The sequence below is a fragment of the Lepidochelys kempii genome, chromosome 4 (assembly GCF_965140285.1).
Source record: "Lepidochelys kempii isolate rLepKem1 chromosome 4, rLepKem1.hap1, whole genome shotgun sequence".
Classification (NCBI taxonomy): domain Eukaryota; kingdom Metazoa; phylum Chordata; order Testudines; family Cheloniidae; genus Lepidochelys; species Lepidochelys kempii.
In genome coordinates, this window is record NC_136383.1 from 40,594,901 (window position 1) to 40,612,953 (window position 18,053).

Here is an 18,053-nt window from a genome sequence, read left to right on the forward strand (position 1 = left end):
AGTATTTAGCACATTTTTAGTTTTCTTTGTTTCCCAGGTAATATTATTCATTAAAGGGGAGGAGCAAGCCCCATGTGACAAGCCAGTTGTTCGTGGATAACAGCAAGTGCTTTGCGGTCCACCAGTTTGAGAAGGATAGCTAGAGCGCTGGGTTAGGCACAGCTAGAAAATTGTTTTAATAAAGAAATGAAATGATGATCGACTTCAACACTGGCTACATAGCTGACTTGTTCTCAAGATGTGTGACTGAACTTGCTCCTAAATCAAGGAAACTCAAAAATGTTAAGATTACCATGACCTGACAATTGTCAGCTATAAATACATCTCTCTTCCTGTTTGTCGTCTCCTCTTCTTCCTGCCTGTTGTAGCCCACCCCAAACTTATCTCTTTCACCAACAGAAGTTGGTCTAATAAAAGCTATTACCTCACCCACCTTGTCCCGCTAATATCCTGGGACCAGCACAACTCTAACACTGCAAACAATATTAGGAATATGTCATTTCCCAAGGCAGAGATCAGCTCTAGATACATTTCTGACTTCCATGTATAGTTCTCCTGTTAGTATGTGGTCCCATTTTTAACCTATTTGCAGATTCCCTCGATTATCCCAAATTGCTTTCACATGGAGCTGAGGTTAAGCTTTATTTCTCTTGGCTTGTCCCTTCTGCAGCAGACACTTCCTCTTCACTTTGAAAGGACAAAGCAATGTTCAGCTGCCTGGGCCTGAGCCCAGGATTTGATTTATACATTATTTAATTTCCTTTAGAAAATTGGAAGCAGGACTTTTAGGAATGGAAGTCAGGACTTTTCATTTGTTTAAGGACTCTTTTAGGGCTAATATAATCATCAGTAGTAGACGTGAGCATGATTAGGGTGACTTAAGGTAAAATAAAGAACATTGAATAGAAGGAAAAGGCCTTTCATAATGGAGAAGGTGCAAAGATTTATAGCTATCTGCAACGTATGCGAGTTGTGAATTGCGACATTAGAAAAAAATGAAAACAGAAAATCGTGAAATTTTGTGTGACATGTTTAAGACACCTGTATCCCTTTATGGAGAGCCCATTATATTACGTTTGTAATCATTTTTTGAATTGCAGTGGTTTCTGGAACTTAATTTAACCATCTAACCTATTTTGCAGAAATTGTTCAGTTAGTCTGGAGGTTTCCATTAGAGCTGACTCTGCATTCACTCCTGCAATTAGGTCCATGCATGCCGTGAAGTGAGTGCCAAGACTATTTGAAAATTTCTCATGCAACTTCGTCAGGAAATTAAAAATTAACTTTGGGAAGGACGTGATATAATGTTTGGCAGTGAAATTTGAATACTGTGTCCATTTGGGAGTTAGAAGGTCTTCGTCTCCCCAAAAAAGCAGCATAAATATTTAAATATTTGTTACATAGGATTTTGAATGATCTGTAGCAAAGTAAAGTATCCTGTTGGGGGAACTAGTGGTATACATGTGCATAGCTTTACAATATAACGTGCTTATTGAAGACTTTATTTTAGTGAAACACCATTTAATGAAGGCAAATAAAAGTTCCAAATTGTTTTAGTGCATTGCAATGTGACAATTGCAATTTCAGTAATGGTTTTGTGAAATAATTGACTTCACCAATTGATTTCACTGTGCCTACACGTACATATTTATTGCCAGAACTATCATAGTTACAATGTAAATATTACAAATCACATACAACTGCTAAATAGAAGATGTACATTATATTATTGGCCAGATTTTGAAAATTTGAAATGTCATTGTGTTGCACAACTTGCACACTCAGAGGCAGCATTTGAACACACATTTCAGATATTTCATGCACACATGATCAGCTTAGACAATTTTGTATGCCTGACTTTAAAAATTTGGGCATATGTGTAAATAAAGGAATGCTGGGTGATACAAACCAACGGAAACCATGAAATCCCAACCTGACATTGACACTTCATCCTTTAAAATGTTGCCTTATAGGATGAAAAATGTGCATGATTACCCTGAAGTCTTATGGTGATCATGGTATGTACTGCAACTTGATATCAGTGGTGGGAATGTGGAGACTTTTTTTTAATCCTTCCTTTCTTTAAAAAAAACAAACAAACAAAAAAGCAGACAGACAGAAAACATATAATTGATTCCAGGTGCTATACACAAACCAATGCATGTACAGCATCTGCTATCAGACTCGCAGTGCATTGTTGTTTGTAAGTCCAGGAGTTTTCTTTCTTTTATTTTGTAATTACCTGGGAAGTTGTAATAAAGATTATTATATGCCATTATTTCCTAAATCCTACACACCTACCTACCTATCTACCTGCAGGAGCATATACCTCAAAGCAGAAGTGCTAATCTGCCTCCACTGCCTGATATGGGAGTAGCAAGCCAAAGTGAGTCTATTTAGAGGGGTCCACTCCCTGCTCACATGCTGTGTTCTGTAGGGCTTCCATTCACATTAGAGCTGGGGGAAATCTGTGCGGGCAGGTTGAGGGAGTCCAGGGTTCATGGCCAGCTGGTCCATAACCAGGTGGTACCTTATCTAAACCCCTCCTATGGGAGTAGAGATGAAACAGTTGAGTCTAATGCAACCCAAATAAATTTGTTAGTCTCTAAGGTGCCACAAGGACTCCTCATTTTTTTTAAGTCTGTAGCAGTTCACCTTTTTCATCTCTTTCTCCACATGTCCCCAGTCATCTAAGGGAGTTGCAGCTTCTTCAAGCAGCCATTTCTCCCCAACTTGCTTTCATCCCTGTGATGGTATAGGAGTTTACCCTGGCAGGGATTCTGTTTGCAGTCTAGAAGAAAGGGAGCCTTTGGGCACTACCACAATGAAAATAAAAATAATACCCATGCATGAGAATGTCCACAGAGAGTAACAAAGGACATGGGACATCACAGGGTTCTGGCAGGGCCTGGTAGCTGAACACTAAGCTCAATCGTATACCAAACCCTAGCATTCTGTTTGCCCAAAGGGGAATGACTCCCTTCCTGCAGGTTTTCCCCAGAGAAGTTCCCTGGACATTTAGGCACAGGGGAATGTTATATACAAAGGCAAGAGAATTTGTTATGGACAGCACAACATTTCCATTAAGGTCCAAGGGCCTTATCTAATTAAAGTTTTGCTAACATCCCCCTCTCCACATATGTGTGTATAAATGGTTAAACAAAAATGTAAATCACTGGTATAATATCATTCTCTCATCTATTGGTTTTGTACAGCTGCCCATCATCATAGGATCTGTGCCTTCCATGTTAAACCAATAGAAAATAGTAAAGTTCCTAGTGAATTTAACTGAATTTCTTGCTCTCCTCCCTTTATTCAAGGTAAAAACTCTCCTGGTTTTTTGTGTTTTTGGCGGGGGCAGCTTTCTTTGCAGGATCGGTGGCAGACAGCCGTGGTCACTATTCAGAAAAACAACCTGCTGCAAAGAATCAGAAACTAATTTAGACCACTACCTACTGGGAGTTGTGAGGCTAGTCAGGTGGAAAGGGGAGAAGAGTTTGATCATCTTTATGCCACAGACTTTTCTGTCTTCCTTTCACTGGCTGAAGCAACCCACAGAAATTACTAGAGCACTAGCTCTTGATCTGTGACACTCTCAGGAGTGAAGGACAAGTCCAGGGTGTTCTTTGGTTGTTCAGGAAGAAAACAGAGGGAGGGAGAAATCTCTTACTCTTGACCTACTAAAGAGAGGGCTGCTGTCCCAGTTCCCACAGACAAGTAGGGCATGAGGAACCTTACAAAATTCCTTCTCTTTCTTTACGTGCCTTGTTTGGACAGGAGCCCAAAAGGTCTCAATTTCTTCACCCAGCTGAATTTTAAAAAGGAGTAATCAGACTGGGAGAAGCGAGGCCCAGCTGACTAAACATCGGGCAGCTGCAGAATATTCTGTCTTCCCAGGCTACATTATGATATACACTGTGTGTGTCACCTGACATCATGTCAAAGTAAGATGGTCTCCCTAACTCTGCTCCTGAGAAGAGAGCAGTCATAAGCAGCTGTTTAATGCCATAACTGTAATGCCTGTTGTAAGGCAGCAGCTGTAAAGGCAGTTTTTTTTCTACACAGGTCCCTAAGATAGCTCTACGAGAGCTATGACATGTCCTGTAAGTCTCAGAAGATTTTTAGTTGGCATAATTCAAACCATCTTGCTGCGGGGCATTCAGCATACTAATGGTGGCTCCATGCACGTGTTCTCTGCAGTAACAGTGTACTGTAAGTGAGAACACACTACACTGTGAATTACTTTTAATTTATAAGTGTTTGTATGTGTATGTATAAGAAAAAAACTCTTTTTTTTAGATAGATAGATACACACACACACATGTATGTATAGTCTTTCTGGTTTTCTAGAGGCTTGGCTTCCTGCTCTTCCTCTAAGGGAACAGGTTACACTTTCTCATTGAAATATTTATATAAAAATGAAATAATTTTTGAGTTTAACCAGAAATGCAGCTTAAACTTGTATGGCAACACGTGGGGGCTTTTTTTGTTTTGTTTTTGTTTTAAGTTGCACAAATATAGCTGAAACTACAAGTTGGCAGAGAATGCTGTTTAAAAATATTTTGTCCCAGCATGTAAAAACTCGTCGTGTTACAGAATTCTTTTGTTAAAGGTTCAGCTATGCCATGTCTCTGCCAGAGTGATGGGATCCGTATCAACTTCGTACATTTTGGAAAGTAACCGGCATTTTGGGCTTGTAGTTACAAATGTTAAATTGGAATTTACACGTTTAATATATTGCTTGGAAAGATACCATGTGTAGTAATTTTTTAAAGAGACAGTAGAAAAAATAAAGATTACAACTACATTCAAAAATTCACTCTGGCTGTTAAATCATGCCAGAATGAATAGAAATATATGCAAAGACTCTTTTGCATATACTGTTGAAGATCTTGATTTACTCCATTTAGGCTCATCGTACAAACAGAATGCTGTAGTTCCTGGATAGTCCTTGTGGTCGATTCTAGGCATGTACCTCCTCTATCTCTTCTGCTCTCTGTGTATATGTGTGTATATATGTATGTAAGCATCGTAGAATGATAAGCATCACAGATACATGTATATTTACAAGTCTAGCTCTCTGTGATGTTTACCCATATAAACACAAATGACCCTAGGTTTTGCAGTGCCAAGTGAGCAATTGCATGTGCTGGTCATGTCAAGCTCATTCTCTTCCTATAACATTACCCCTGCCTCTATATTTCCATAATGACTGCCCAGTTGCCCGTGATCACTCCCTCACCTGTTTGTGAGGTTCTGTGGGCTCTGGTGATGACAGCTGGAGACACCACAGGCATGGAACTTTCATTGTCAGATTGTGTGCACAAGTGGTGTGAGCACTTGCAAAACCTATGCTACACATTTGTCACAAAGACCTAATGCCCTCCTCTCTGTGTGTATAAATGGTTAAACAAAAAAGTGAAGCATTGATTTAATACTAAATATAGAAGCAAGCTTGTAGTAATACATGAGAAAACCTCAATCATGAATGGCAAAGCTTTCCCCTCAAGCATGGCATGTTGTTTTTTAACCTGACGCTCATGTTTTGTCCTCTTTTCTAAACACCAACTTCCAGTCCTTTAATGATCTTATCTAATAAAATCTGTAGAGATGGCAGGTTTTGTTCATTACATTTCTTCAACCTGCTCTTCTGAACCTGTGTCTGGCTAGCAGAGACTGGTCGACCAATCTTTTGGATCATAGATGGAGGATATACATAAATTATACTGTCTGTCCTCTCTCATGTTTACAGGAAATCCTCATCAATCATGAATTGCAAAGTTCTGTTGTCTTTCCTACAAGTCTGTTTTTTCTTTAATAAACTATTCAATGTTATGACTTTTACTGAACTCTTGTTTTTATTAACCAGAAAGAGGAAAGAAGCACACTGATTTATATAAATAATATTTTATTAAAGCACCTTATTGTAGAGGAGAGTGTCAAAATAAAAGCCCATATGTCTCAAGATGTTTCTCATGTATTTAGGATGCTATAGGCTTTATCTGATCTTTGAACTTTTACTTGAAGAAATTAATAACGTTTCAAATACATATTATTAAAAACTGAAGTGATATCTGTGCGTCTGTCTTAGACGCATATGATCTCCATTACCATAGTATCTGAGAACCTCATAATCTTTAATGTATTTATTGTCAAAACACCCCTGTGACATAGGAAAGTAATATAAAATAGTGATTACTGGTCAAGATCTGTGTAAACTAGTTGTGGCTCTAATTTAGTATTCAGGTATTTACCGTAGGCACTCAGTGCTACAGTGATGGGCATAGTATAAGAACTTGTCGAATGGATAGCGAGATTCTTTACAGAATGTGAACTGTATTGTGAATGTACTTTTACTTCACTATGTTTGTGATATATTAGTTCTTTTTCAAAATTGCCAAAAATAGAACACAACCTTTTAAAAAGCAACTGTATTCAGCATAATGAAGAGATTGAAGATTGTTTATTTCTTGCTAAGGATTTGATGTATCTTTTGAGTAACTGATCTAAGTAACATTTCTGGTTTTGTATCAATGGGGATACTTTGCACGATAATCAGAGTTATTCCATCCCCTTTGGAGTTATCCTTTTCCTAAAGGAGTAAAAATATTATAATAACCTAAGAGAAGATAAAAAATTCAGGCACAGCATTCATTATCATCCCTGAGGTTCTTTTGCAGACAAAACAAGATTATTTGCAGTAAGATGCAAATACTGACTTAAAACCTTTAATTTTCAAATATGATACCCAAAACTTCCATTTCTAGCTACTTAAAAGCATTTTGGTTCAGTCCTGTTTTAAAGAAAATTGAGTTTGCAGGGCACCTTGATGTACTTTTTATCCACTTTTGTATGAAAAGCCCAAACCTAAGGATACCTAGTTATTGTTTGGTTCTCATTGAATCAGTGGGAAGCAAAGTTCAATTTTAGCACACAATTAGCGCGCTCTCTGTCTCCATACCTCCTCCTTGTCTTCTGTGCCTGCAACAGTTCATCTGCCAGGCTGCTCTCTAATCTGTGATTTTTAAGAGACTTCCATGACAAACTTCATGGGTCTGATTCTCTTCTCACTTAGGGCTTCTCTATATGGTGCATTAATCTGCACTAGAGGGGTGTGGATTCCAGTGCACACTAGCTTACTGGCCTCTGTGGATCCTGCTGGTGTGAACTAAAAGTTCCCTAGTGCACATTAATGTAGAACTGTTTCAACTGAGAATTACTATACTGTTCAAACAGTAGTACATAAATGCACAATAGGGAACGTTTAGTGCATGCCAGTAGGGTCTGCCTGGGCCCGTTTGGGCGCAACATACTAGTACACACAGCCCTCTGGTGCAGACTAATTCACTAGATAGACATGTCGTTACTCTGGTTTTACACAGTGGATTCATTTCTTGTTTACACTACATGAGAGGAGAATCAGACATCCTGACTTTGATGGGAGTTTGCATGAGAAAAGACTGAGGAAAAACATAGATCTTCGCTATCAGGGTTTGGCCCTGGGATTATTCATGTCTTTTTTAAAATGTCATTTATGAATCTTTTTCACTCTTCTGAATGCTGAGTGGGAAAATTGGCACTCCAGATCCATAGTCTTCCTTTTAGAGCGCCTAGTTAGGTGCACACCATGCAGAAACAGTCTTTCAGGTAGTCTTCATCCAGGAAGCACCACAATTTGCACTATTCACAAACCACAGGATACCATTCTGGTTTAGGTTCCTAATCCCTCTCACACACAACCTCTTACAACATCTACTTGGGGGTGCGGGGGAACAAGCTAGAAAGGAAGGAAAAAAAGAAAAATGAAACAGTGTGCAGCCAGCCAATCAGTATGGCAGTTACCCATGTACAATCAGCACCAGCTGCAGCCCAATTAAACTCAACATTCACAGGTGTTCCCAGCAGCCTGTGTGTTAACAAAATCACTTTCTTGAAAATACCTCAGACTTTAACACAGAAACTCATTTCTTTTTAAAGTTCTTGAAAGCTATTTAGAGCACTTTAAATACAAAGGAGCTGAAAAGGACTTTCAGCCCACTGGAAAAGAGTTGGTGCTTAATGCCAAAATGGGTGGGAGTCAGCCTAGTTGAATCAGCCAGTGTAACCATTGGTTTGGGGGAGGAAGGGTTATCCTGAGTGATGCTTATTTAGGAACAGTAACTGGTGCTCATTTTATTGTTAAGATTTAAATCTCTCTATTTTAATATCCATCATATTTGTAATAAGCTGTGAGATCCTGTGTGGCTTTGTGGGGGGTATCAGCTCAGATGGCAAGTGACAATTTTTCTTTTTTCATACAGTCAGTTCATAAATTAGCTTCCTTGACTTGCATAGTAAGATTTACAAATTAGTTAATTTTCCTCCTGAGCTTAGAGTTCCCTGTGGGTGGTTCAGCTTCTTTGTTAGCACCTCATGTTTTTGTTAATCTGTTTTATTAACGTGATTAGAAAGTGAATGATATTCTGAGAGATGATCCAAGCAGTCAGACTAATGTGAAATGTAGTTCTCTATCATCCCATTTAGGAAAAAAAACCCATATGTGTAAATATTTGTTTTAGTTTTAGCTTATAATAGCACTAATAATTTAAATACTTTTCTGTGTTCTATATGGGATTAACAGCCTTCGGCTACACCTCAAGCCTTCAGCTCCTCCTAGCTGGTTACTAATACCCAGGAAATGCCCTGCACCTCTACAATAATTTGGTAATTACATATTGCCTGGTCTGTTGCTAATTGATTAATCACTTTGTTGTTTCTGACTTTCATTAATGTCTTCATCATCATTTTACCAGTCAATGCTGCCAGACAAAGAAAATTACTATATTTTATGTTGTATTACATATCCTATATGTTTGTCGGTAGCTTTACCATAACTTCACTTTTCTGAAGGGGACATAATATTATTCTTATTTTTCATAACATGCGAAGTCCAGCACACTTGGCTCTTTTGCCCTTTTGCACTTGAAGATAGGATAACTGGATTTCCTAAGGTTCAGTGCTCAAGACATTTCATATCATGGGAAATTTCTTTCTCCCACCAAGACTGCAGTTGTCTTATATAATCTATTTATTGCTTTTCTCTGACCTTCATGCTATTGAAAGGATACATACTTGTACTTGCCTGTATTAAATTTGCTCTTTTTAATAGGATGGTGATAGCATGAAGTCATTCATTGTTTGGATTATTTTTCCATACTATTTTATTGTTCTCATTTGCTCACTTTGCTGTATGCCTCCCTGAATTTTAGGCCTTTGTGAATAAAACAATATTGGATATTGCACAAGAAACCTTAAATTACTTCTATTGAAAAAAGCAAATGATTCATTGCATCCATGGTACGCTGAAGAAACTTGTAGTTGCGCTTGTGTTCATATGCCATCTCATTAGGAAAAATCCCGTTTCCATCCACATTTGGTGAGACTCAGGGTAAGGTGATGAAGAATGTGGCAGAACTCTATCAAATCCCTTTTCCTAAGAAAGTTAGGGAGTGCCCTTTGCATACCTAAGATAGTGGGAACTTGTCCAGGTGTTTCTGAAAAGTTGGCAGAGTATTTTACGTATACATAACATGGCCCAAACATATTTAAGATTACTTGTCCCTTTCCACTGTAATCCTTTTGTGTGTCTGAGGGGAAATTTCAAGTGAATTTCCATGTAGTGAAACAAAGTTCCAGGTGGGAGCTCCTAGTTTTAAATAGGATAGCAGTGGATTCACGATTTCCTGATCTTTTGTAATCTCCTGGAAGTGTATCTGCATTTCCCATTAGCCCTGCTTATAGTCTGTTCATGCTGTCCCTAAAGAAAGAAGGCTCTGTTCTATGTCACATTTCTTTTCTATCTCCTTCTTGTGATGGTCATTTCAAGATTAAGGGAGAAAGATATCAGCATCTTTTTTTCTTTCGTGGATAAATTAATGTTCTCGGCCTGTCGTTTTTGGAAATGAGCGCCTAGCTCGAGTTGTTTAACAGTTCAAGACTTTACCATTAACATAGACACACAGAAAATTCTGCCTTTTCCAAACCCAAGTCCAAGTTTCTGTTTTCCACAGAAACCATGACCAAAATCCTTTTATGTGCAAACAATAGGTTTGGGTGCACGAAGTATGTTGTGATGACAAGCGCTGACTGTCATTTGCCTCCATATCCTAGGAAGCTTTTCTTACTCTTCAGGACAAGAGCTAGAACACAGAGAGTTGCTTTGGGATTCTGAGTGTAGTCAGGGTGTAATTTTTTGACCCAGTTGATTTGATATATCCATATTTCTAGTTGAATAAATTAGACTTTTGCTGAAATTCAGTGGAAGTGCTAAAATCTTTATTTCCGTGAACTGTATTTCAGGTGGTTCTTAGAAAATCTCAGACTAGTTTACATTATACACAGAGGTAAGTATCTATATTACTTCCATCATTTTCCCAATTCTGGAGACTGCTAAAATTGGCAAAATAAAAATTATAAGTGTTGCATGAGCAACCACATTTCACTTGCAGTGCATCCAGTCATTTCATATTGTTGTGGTAGAGGTCAGCAGGTGGTGCTATTATACACAGTCTTCCAAGTTCCTTTCCTTGGTGTGTGAGCAAGTTTTTACTCTTGGAAGGAATGTTTGTGGTGGTTGGTAGTCTTGATCATACACGACTCTGGCTGGAGAGAGACCTATGCAAGCAGGAGTGTTTACTGTTGGGTTCTGATTAGAGTCAATTCTGGAGGCAAAGTTGCTTCCCGGTAACTAGGCATTGGTGTTGGACTGACATTCCTGGAAAAAAAATTACCGCACGTGCTGTTTGTGACCAGGACTGGCGTATGTGTATAAATAAACAAGATACACTTAGAATGTACTCAGACTCTGTGTCACTGATTTCTCCTATACTGGAAGTTGTCCTGCAAGGCTTAGGGTTGCCATGTGTCAGGTTTTTGACTGGAATACCTGGTCAAAAAGAGACCCTGGTGGCTCCTGTCAGCACCGCTGATCAAGCTATTAAAAGTCTGGTTGGCATGGAGCTGGCAGGCTCCCTACCTGGCTCTGCGCAGCAACGTATCTCTTGGGTCCTAGGTGGAGGGACCGCCACGGGAGCTCCGTGCGCTGCCTCCAACCTGAGTGCCAGCTCCACAGCTCCCATTGGCCAGGAACCATGGCCAATGGGAGCTGCAGGGGCAGAGTCTGTGGGTGGAGGCAGCATGCAGAGCCGCCTGGGTGTACCTTCTCCTAGGAGCTGAAGGACATGTTGCCACTTGCGGGGAGTTGCCCAAGGTGAGCACCTCGTACAGCCCTCACCCCGAAACACTACCTGCACCCCAACTCCCTCCCAGAGCCCTCACCCCTTCCCGTGGCCCTACCCCACCCCTGAGCCCCCTCTGGCACCCAAACTCTCTCCCAGAGCCCTCACCCTCTCCCATGCCCCAACTCTCAGCCCTGAGCCACCTCCCACACCCAAACTCCCTCCCAGAGCCCACACCCTGAACCCCCTCCTGTGCCCCAACCCCCTGCCACAGCTCAGAACCCCCTTCTACATTCTGAACCCCTCGGCCTCAGCCTGGAGCCCCCTCCTGTGTCCCAAACCCCTCTCAGCAGCATTGATTTCCACCAGATTTCGTTGTGTGTTTCTGCCAGGTTTGGAGAGAAGCTTGCTTCCAGGCTCTTCAACTTTCTTTCAAAAATCCGTCCATCCCACTAGCCCTGTAACTGTAGGGTTTATGTGGCCTCCTGGTATGGGGGGAGAGCATGCTGTTGAGCCTTCTCTTTCCTTCTAGTGGTTCTGTGGTCTTTCTCTTTCTTTTTCTCTTTGTCTCACTGCATTCTGCATTGTGCAATCTAATACTAATTGTTCAGGTAGGCAAAGGAACTGGAGAACCTGTAATAATACGCACTTGAATCATAGAGCTGGGCAAATAATGCAAGTAAATTTATCAAACCAAATTCAATTTCAAATCACTTTTATGTTCTCTTTCCACAAGTGTACATAGGGTTGAATTTTACTAGTGAGAATGCTTGTTGGAAGAATATTTTAAGCTTGCACACTTGAAACTTACTTCAAATTTGCTTTCCTTAATCCTCCACTTCACCCACCTGATATTCTAAGGCAGCAATGGACTATAAATCATACCATGTAATTTAGATGACCAATCACAATGCCCTACATTTTGAATACTGAGTAACAGAAAGCCTTGGAGTATATGAATGATAATGTACATAATTACATTATGCCAGATTTAGTCAAACAGTTCTGAATAATAAAAAGTTTGAGTTTTGAATGTAACTAGAAGAAGAGGCAAAATTAATAAAATAAATTATTTTTTTGAATTATTTGCTTTTCTCATCTGAGCAATTCAAATAGTCCTGAAAATCAAACAAAATTTATTGATTTAGTGGGATTTGTTTTTATCCTATAATTTTCAAATACTGTGAAGCTTTCTTGCACTGACCTTAAGAGTAAAACTAGAAACAAAAGAACTCCGTAGCCTTTGAAAGTTAATTATGGTCACTGTTGCTGATATTCTTGGCAGGAGCCTAGAGGCAACATAAAAACCACTGAAAGTATTGGCTAGTAGGCAAATTCCTCCTCCATATATCAGTATATGAGTGAAACAGAGGGAGATAAAGTAGTAACATTTGCTTCCTCTTTTTCTAAAGTCTTATTACATCTGCCAAACCAGTGCTCCTCCTCACTCTGTCCTACACTGGAGCTTCCAGCAGTAAAAAATACGCAAGCCATTCACCATTGGATTTCTGCTGGTTGAGTGATATTTTGCTTCAGTAGCTCTTATGTTCTCGATGATTAATGATCATTATAGGCAGATTTGTCCAAGCAAAATCTGTTGTTCTTTGTTTCTCCATTGGTGGATCTGAAAAGACTTTAGAAAACAAATTATCAAAATGTAAAAATGAGTTATTCCGTTTGGTCTAATGAAAAACTAATGCAGTGGCATACTGTGTATTAGGGAGAAAAGGGCTGAACTTCAAAGATCCACATTATTTCAAAGTTCAGGGTGGGTTTTTTGGATGTGGTTTTGGTTCAGGCCTATTTTTAGTCTACCATTTCACAATAGTGTTTGCTCTCCTTCTAAAGGTTTTATTTAATTTGAAGTAGCTTTATAACTGTGATAGATAGGAATTGGGAAATATTCCCCTTCTACTAGAAAATATGAGTGTAATGGTCAGGATATTGACATTAGTTTCTAGAACTTTGCAAGGTCTTATTTATCTCTGTAGGAAGTCGATGCACTACATCTCAGCAATCCTTCAACAATTCGGTGTCCCTGCGCTACTGAAAAGCATTAAAATACATAACAGCAGTGTTTCAGCTTCACTGCTCATTAGAGGAGCACAGAACTAATAGTAATATTGTTGTAACTGGACAAAGCCATCTAAATCCATGCGTGTGTTTTTGTGAAAGCTTCCTAAACATGCTGCTAAATCCTCTAAAAAGCTACTAACAGCTTTGGCAACTATTAGCCCAGCATAAGCAGTGGAACTCTTTTCAGTAAGTGAACAAACAGAGAAAATATGCTGAATGGCTGGACAAATGCGTTTCAGCTGGCTCTTTCATTTACAGATATAAGGGTGCAGTCAATATCAATCACTGTTTTCCCTGTTGCACTGGAAATCACCATATCTCTTTTCATTCCACAAGCTCTTTTCACCACAGTAATGTGTCTTTAGAGTGACACTGGCATTAGTCTGTTTCCGCTGTCTGAAGTCCAGAGAGTTTAAAAACACATTTCAGAGTATGAGACCATAACCCTCTTCCCCTTCTACACACCTCTCTGTCCTTCCTTCCTTCTCCCAGCTTTCCTCTCTGAATTAATTGTATTTACTACTTTCCCAACCGAGGTTTTAAGAAGGAAAGTGGTCACAGGAATTTGGAATATCTATTCTTCTGGTTTAGCGACAGAGACGTGTCAGATTGTTTGTCACTGATCATTGGATTTGTAATTTATCAGGTGTTGTACAGAGTTTAGAAACACTAGAGCAGCATATGGTAATTAAATTAGAAATAATGGTGACATTATGATTTGAAGTGTAATGGACTGAGGTTTTAAGTTCAGTCTGTTATAGTTACATTTTTCAGAGGTTCTGAGCACCCACGACTCCCATTCAATAGAAAACAAGCACTAGAAGCTGAACCACTGTAAAAACCAGGCCATCAGCATATACTAACGTTCTGCTGTGATGACTTCATTTGCCGTGTTTTGCTTCAGATCATGTTTGGTCTGGAAACAAAGGTGAATTTTCAGATTGAAAAAAAAAAGGTGTGTACATTATTTTTGTTTTTCATTTACAGATAACAGCAGTCTGCAGAGAAGCAGCCCTTCTAGCCCTCCAGGAAGATATCCAGGCCAAATGTATTTGGGGACGACATTTTCAACATGCATTGAGTATTGTGACCCCTAGAATTCCTGAGTCACTAAGACAGTTTTATGAAGATTATCAGCGGCAGAGTGGATTACATACACTTTGAGAAATGAATATGTGCATTTGCACTCACTTGTGTGTGTGTGTGTGTGTGTACACATGCTCATTTCACCTGTATACAGCAAATTTTCTTTAAATTCTTGAGAGTTTAGGAGTTTCTTATTGTAAATGGAATGTCTGAAATGAACTCCATTTCAGAAATTTCATAGTAGAAGTATTTTGTGTCGATTGTGAACTATGTGACTGCAGTGGAAGTGGTTGAAAATTTTGTACTTTATAATAAAATGGTATAATCTGTGTTGTTATCATTCAGATTGCTGGTTTAAATCACTTTGATCTGCAAATACATATCAGTCTGGAAAAGAAAGGACTCTCAACTCAGTAATTTTTAGGCTTATCCTTGATGGTCTCCTTGAAAACATTTGCAACAGCAACCAAGTTTCCCTACAGTCTTAATCTTTGTGTGTCTGGTTGTCCAGTTCCACACAAAGGAGCATCACAGAGACTGGGAGTGGCATGAATACATGCTGAAAAATAGTCTGAAATCTTTGATTTATGACATTCAAAGAAGTTGCCAAACAAGCCTGCCAAACATTCAGCTTTCCTCTCTCTCCCCCCTCCACCCCCCCCCCAACTTAAGGTGTTCCTAATTGATCACAGCACAATGTTTAACTTCAGTCTTGGACATCTTCCCTTTCCTTATATTATAAGGTAGGAATATAAATTAGAAGGGTACATTAGGCTTGTTATAAAGATTGGGAAAATGGACTGTTTTTAATTTGTGGTTAATTTATAACTATTTCCAGATGTCAGAGAGAGAGGGTTTGTTTGTTTTTATTTAAAAAAAAAAAATCTGAGTATCTTGTTGATTGGGAAAATTGTACATTTCTTACAGATCTATGTACAATTTTTTCTCTTTATAATATATATAGAGAGAGATGGTATTTGATCTGATATTTAATCTACCAAGCACTGTACCTTGATCTATAGAGGACACATTGTAAAACATAATGGGAAAAAGTTGAGAGATGTTAATTACTTCTTGATACAGTGCATGTGAGATGTGCATTTAAACTGCACCACCAAAAATCTTTGGAATTTCATAGAAAATCTAATGAGTAAAAATATCTAGTTGATAGAACTGATGCAAGTGGCCACAAAAATGTGGGGGTACAGATACAGATTTTTCAACCTATTTCATCACTGATTTTTTTTACTGAAACCACAGCAGGTTGTTTCTTGGACATGTATTCTTGTACCTTCAGTAAACAAGCTGATCAGGTAAAATTACTTGCAGGGTAATGAGCTACTGTATACCAGATATGACTAGAAAGGCAGATCAATCAAAAGCAATAATTAAAAACGGGGGGGAGCCAAAAGGTGATAAAAACTGAAAGGATCTGACTTTATTTCAACAGGTAATTGCATGGCTTGGCTAATGTTTCTTCCAGCTAAGCGGAAGACCCTTCGGGGTCGAAGCATTAGCCAAATCATGCTGTTACCTGTTGATGTCAAGTAAAATAGTTTCAGATTTTATCACCTTTTGGCTTATTTTTTGGATTTATTGTTGGTTTTGAAGAATTTGGCTTCTTATGGTAGTTCAATATTTGTTTATGCAAGAGTTTTATGTCTGTTTACGCCCACCCCTTCTGTTTTTTTTAAAGAAATAAGCTTTAGATTTTGTTCAGATGATTTCTTTGTTTTGTTCAGTTTCTCTCATTAAATATAATCTGTAAGGGGCTACTCTTACCTTAAAAATCACACATCTGCCCGCTATTTAACTTACTCTTGCTACAAGTAAAGTTTCAGATTTCTATAACTGAGAGAGATTAGAGGAGGAAAAACGTAGTTGTGTATTTTTGTGTTGTTGGTTCTAGCTGTATTGGTGATTTCAAAGTTTCTCCTGTGTTGCTTGTGTGGGTCTTCTGCACCAGACCAGAAGAGAGAGAAAAAAATTTAAATAGGAAAATGCGAAAATTGGCAGAAGGATGCAGGGGCAGATGTAGTAAATGAAACTAGTTTTAACTCATTTTTTCTAAAGTGGCTATAATTCAGGTTGAGGGTATCCAAAGCATTTATCATAACAATTAAATCCTGGATGTTTTCAAACAGTCAGTAGTCATACCATTATCCTTCTGAACTTTGTGTGTATGTTGCAGAAAAGAACCATAGAACTTAGTCCTAACCTAACACAGTTCACAAATCTGGCCTCTAAATATCTACATGTTGATCTGGATGAGAGAAATCATTGTTGCCATTTCTTGGGAAGTGCTCAGATATCATGGTAACAGGGACCAAAATGAGAACCTGGACTGGGAGAAAGAAACATGTGATCTCCACTTCTTGTGAAGGCTGCAGAATTGGAATATCAGGCATTGGGGAAGAGATGGGATCTGGCACCCAGCCACCGATTGTGCCTGTGAAAATCTTCCCTTAGAATTCTTCATTAAATGCACCATCTTTCACTTCCCTCATTGTACCACATATTCTGATGTAGAGCTGTGTGAATTAATAAATGTTAAACTGGAAATATTTCCTCTTTTTGCTGGGTTTGTAGAATAGAAAAGGCAATTTAAGTTTTATTGTAACTTGTTTTTTTTAAATATGGCAAATTGATGAAATTCATCAAATATTTCTGTTTTGCAACTAAATATTTGTTGCGGAAAACTCAGGTAAATTTATGCCACTTGAAAACTTGCTCACTCCTGATAGTAGATAGTTTGAGATATAAAGAAATGTATGATTGCATATACCCAGTTCCATATGAAAGGTACAGTCCAATGTTATAATTGAACAGCAACATTGTACCATTTAATCAGAATAGTGGAAAAATAACAGACACTTTGTGTTGGAAAACAATTTTGATGAAAGCTCATTGGCAACAAAAGAACTTCACAACCGTTTTGAAAGTGCTTTGGAAAATACTTTGCCAAAACAGCTGCTGTGTGTAGCTTAAGTTTACATGCCAGAGAACATGATCCTGTAGCATGCACAGCGCCCGCAACTGTTGTTGGAGTTAATAGATGAGGACACAATAGGACAGAGCATTCCAAGGGTATTCTGTGCTAATGAATTATTTTAAATGATCATTTTTAACACATGAAATTGAGATCTAAACTTTTCACATCATGCTTCACTCAGTATATCATCCCTTGGTATTGCACTAATCTCTTAATTCTAGGAGACCATATAAACCTTCGTATCTCCACACCAAAGGGTAAGTTAAAGATGGAATTTTACCCGTAACTCTGAATGTCCTTGCTTCTAGTGAGTTACTCCCCTTCATGTTGTTTGGGTACTTTTGTATGATTTAATTTTCATAATTACAGGTTTAGTGAACAAGAAAAACCCACAATGTAAAAGGTCATATTCCCCTTCTCTAGAAGTAGTTTCAGTACTTATTTCCTGACATTCTTTAGGGATAAGGCTTTTCTGTCTGTCCCCCCTGCCCCAATTATCTTTTGGAGCTTATCTTTGGCTCAGACACTGTTTGAGTTGTGGAATTGTTAACATTAAATCGGCTTTTCAATGTTTCAGGCAAACTTCGTTTAAATACAAAATTTAACAACTTCTTCCAATAACAACATCTTGTGAATAGTGTAAAATGTCTTTCAGCTGGTTTGCCAAAAATGAACAAAATGCT

General features: G+C 38.6%; 1 protein-coding gene across 2 annotated transcripts in view; it reads left to right on the forward strand.

Annotated features, from left to right (window-relative positions):
• Positions 1 to 15,226, forward strand: part of AFG2A (AAA ATPase AFG2A) — a 312,880-nt gene extending 297,654 nt beyond the window's left edge. For both annotated transcript variants that reach the window (XM_073341065.2, XM_073341067.2), the window contains one exon: positions 14,280 to 15,226. In XM_073341065.2, the coding sequence (XP_073197166.1) occupies positions 14,280 to 14,456 (177 nt within the window). In that variant the 3' untranslated portion in view covers positions 14,457 to 15,226. The remainder of the gene's footprint in view (positions 1 to 14,279) is intronic.
• The last annotated feature ends 2,827 nt before the right edge of the window (positions 15,227 to 18,053 follow it).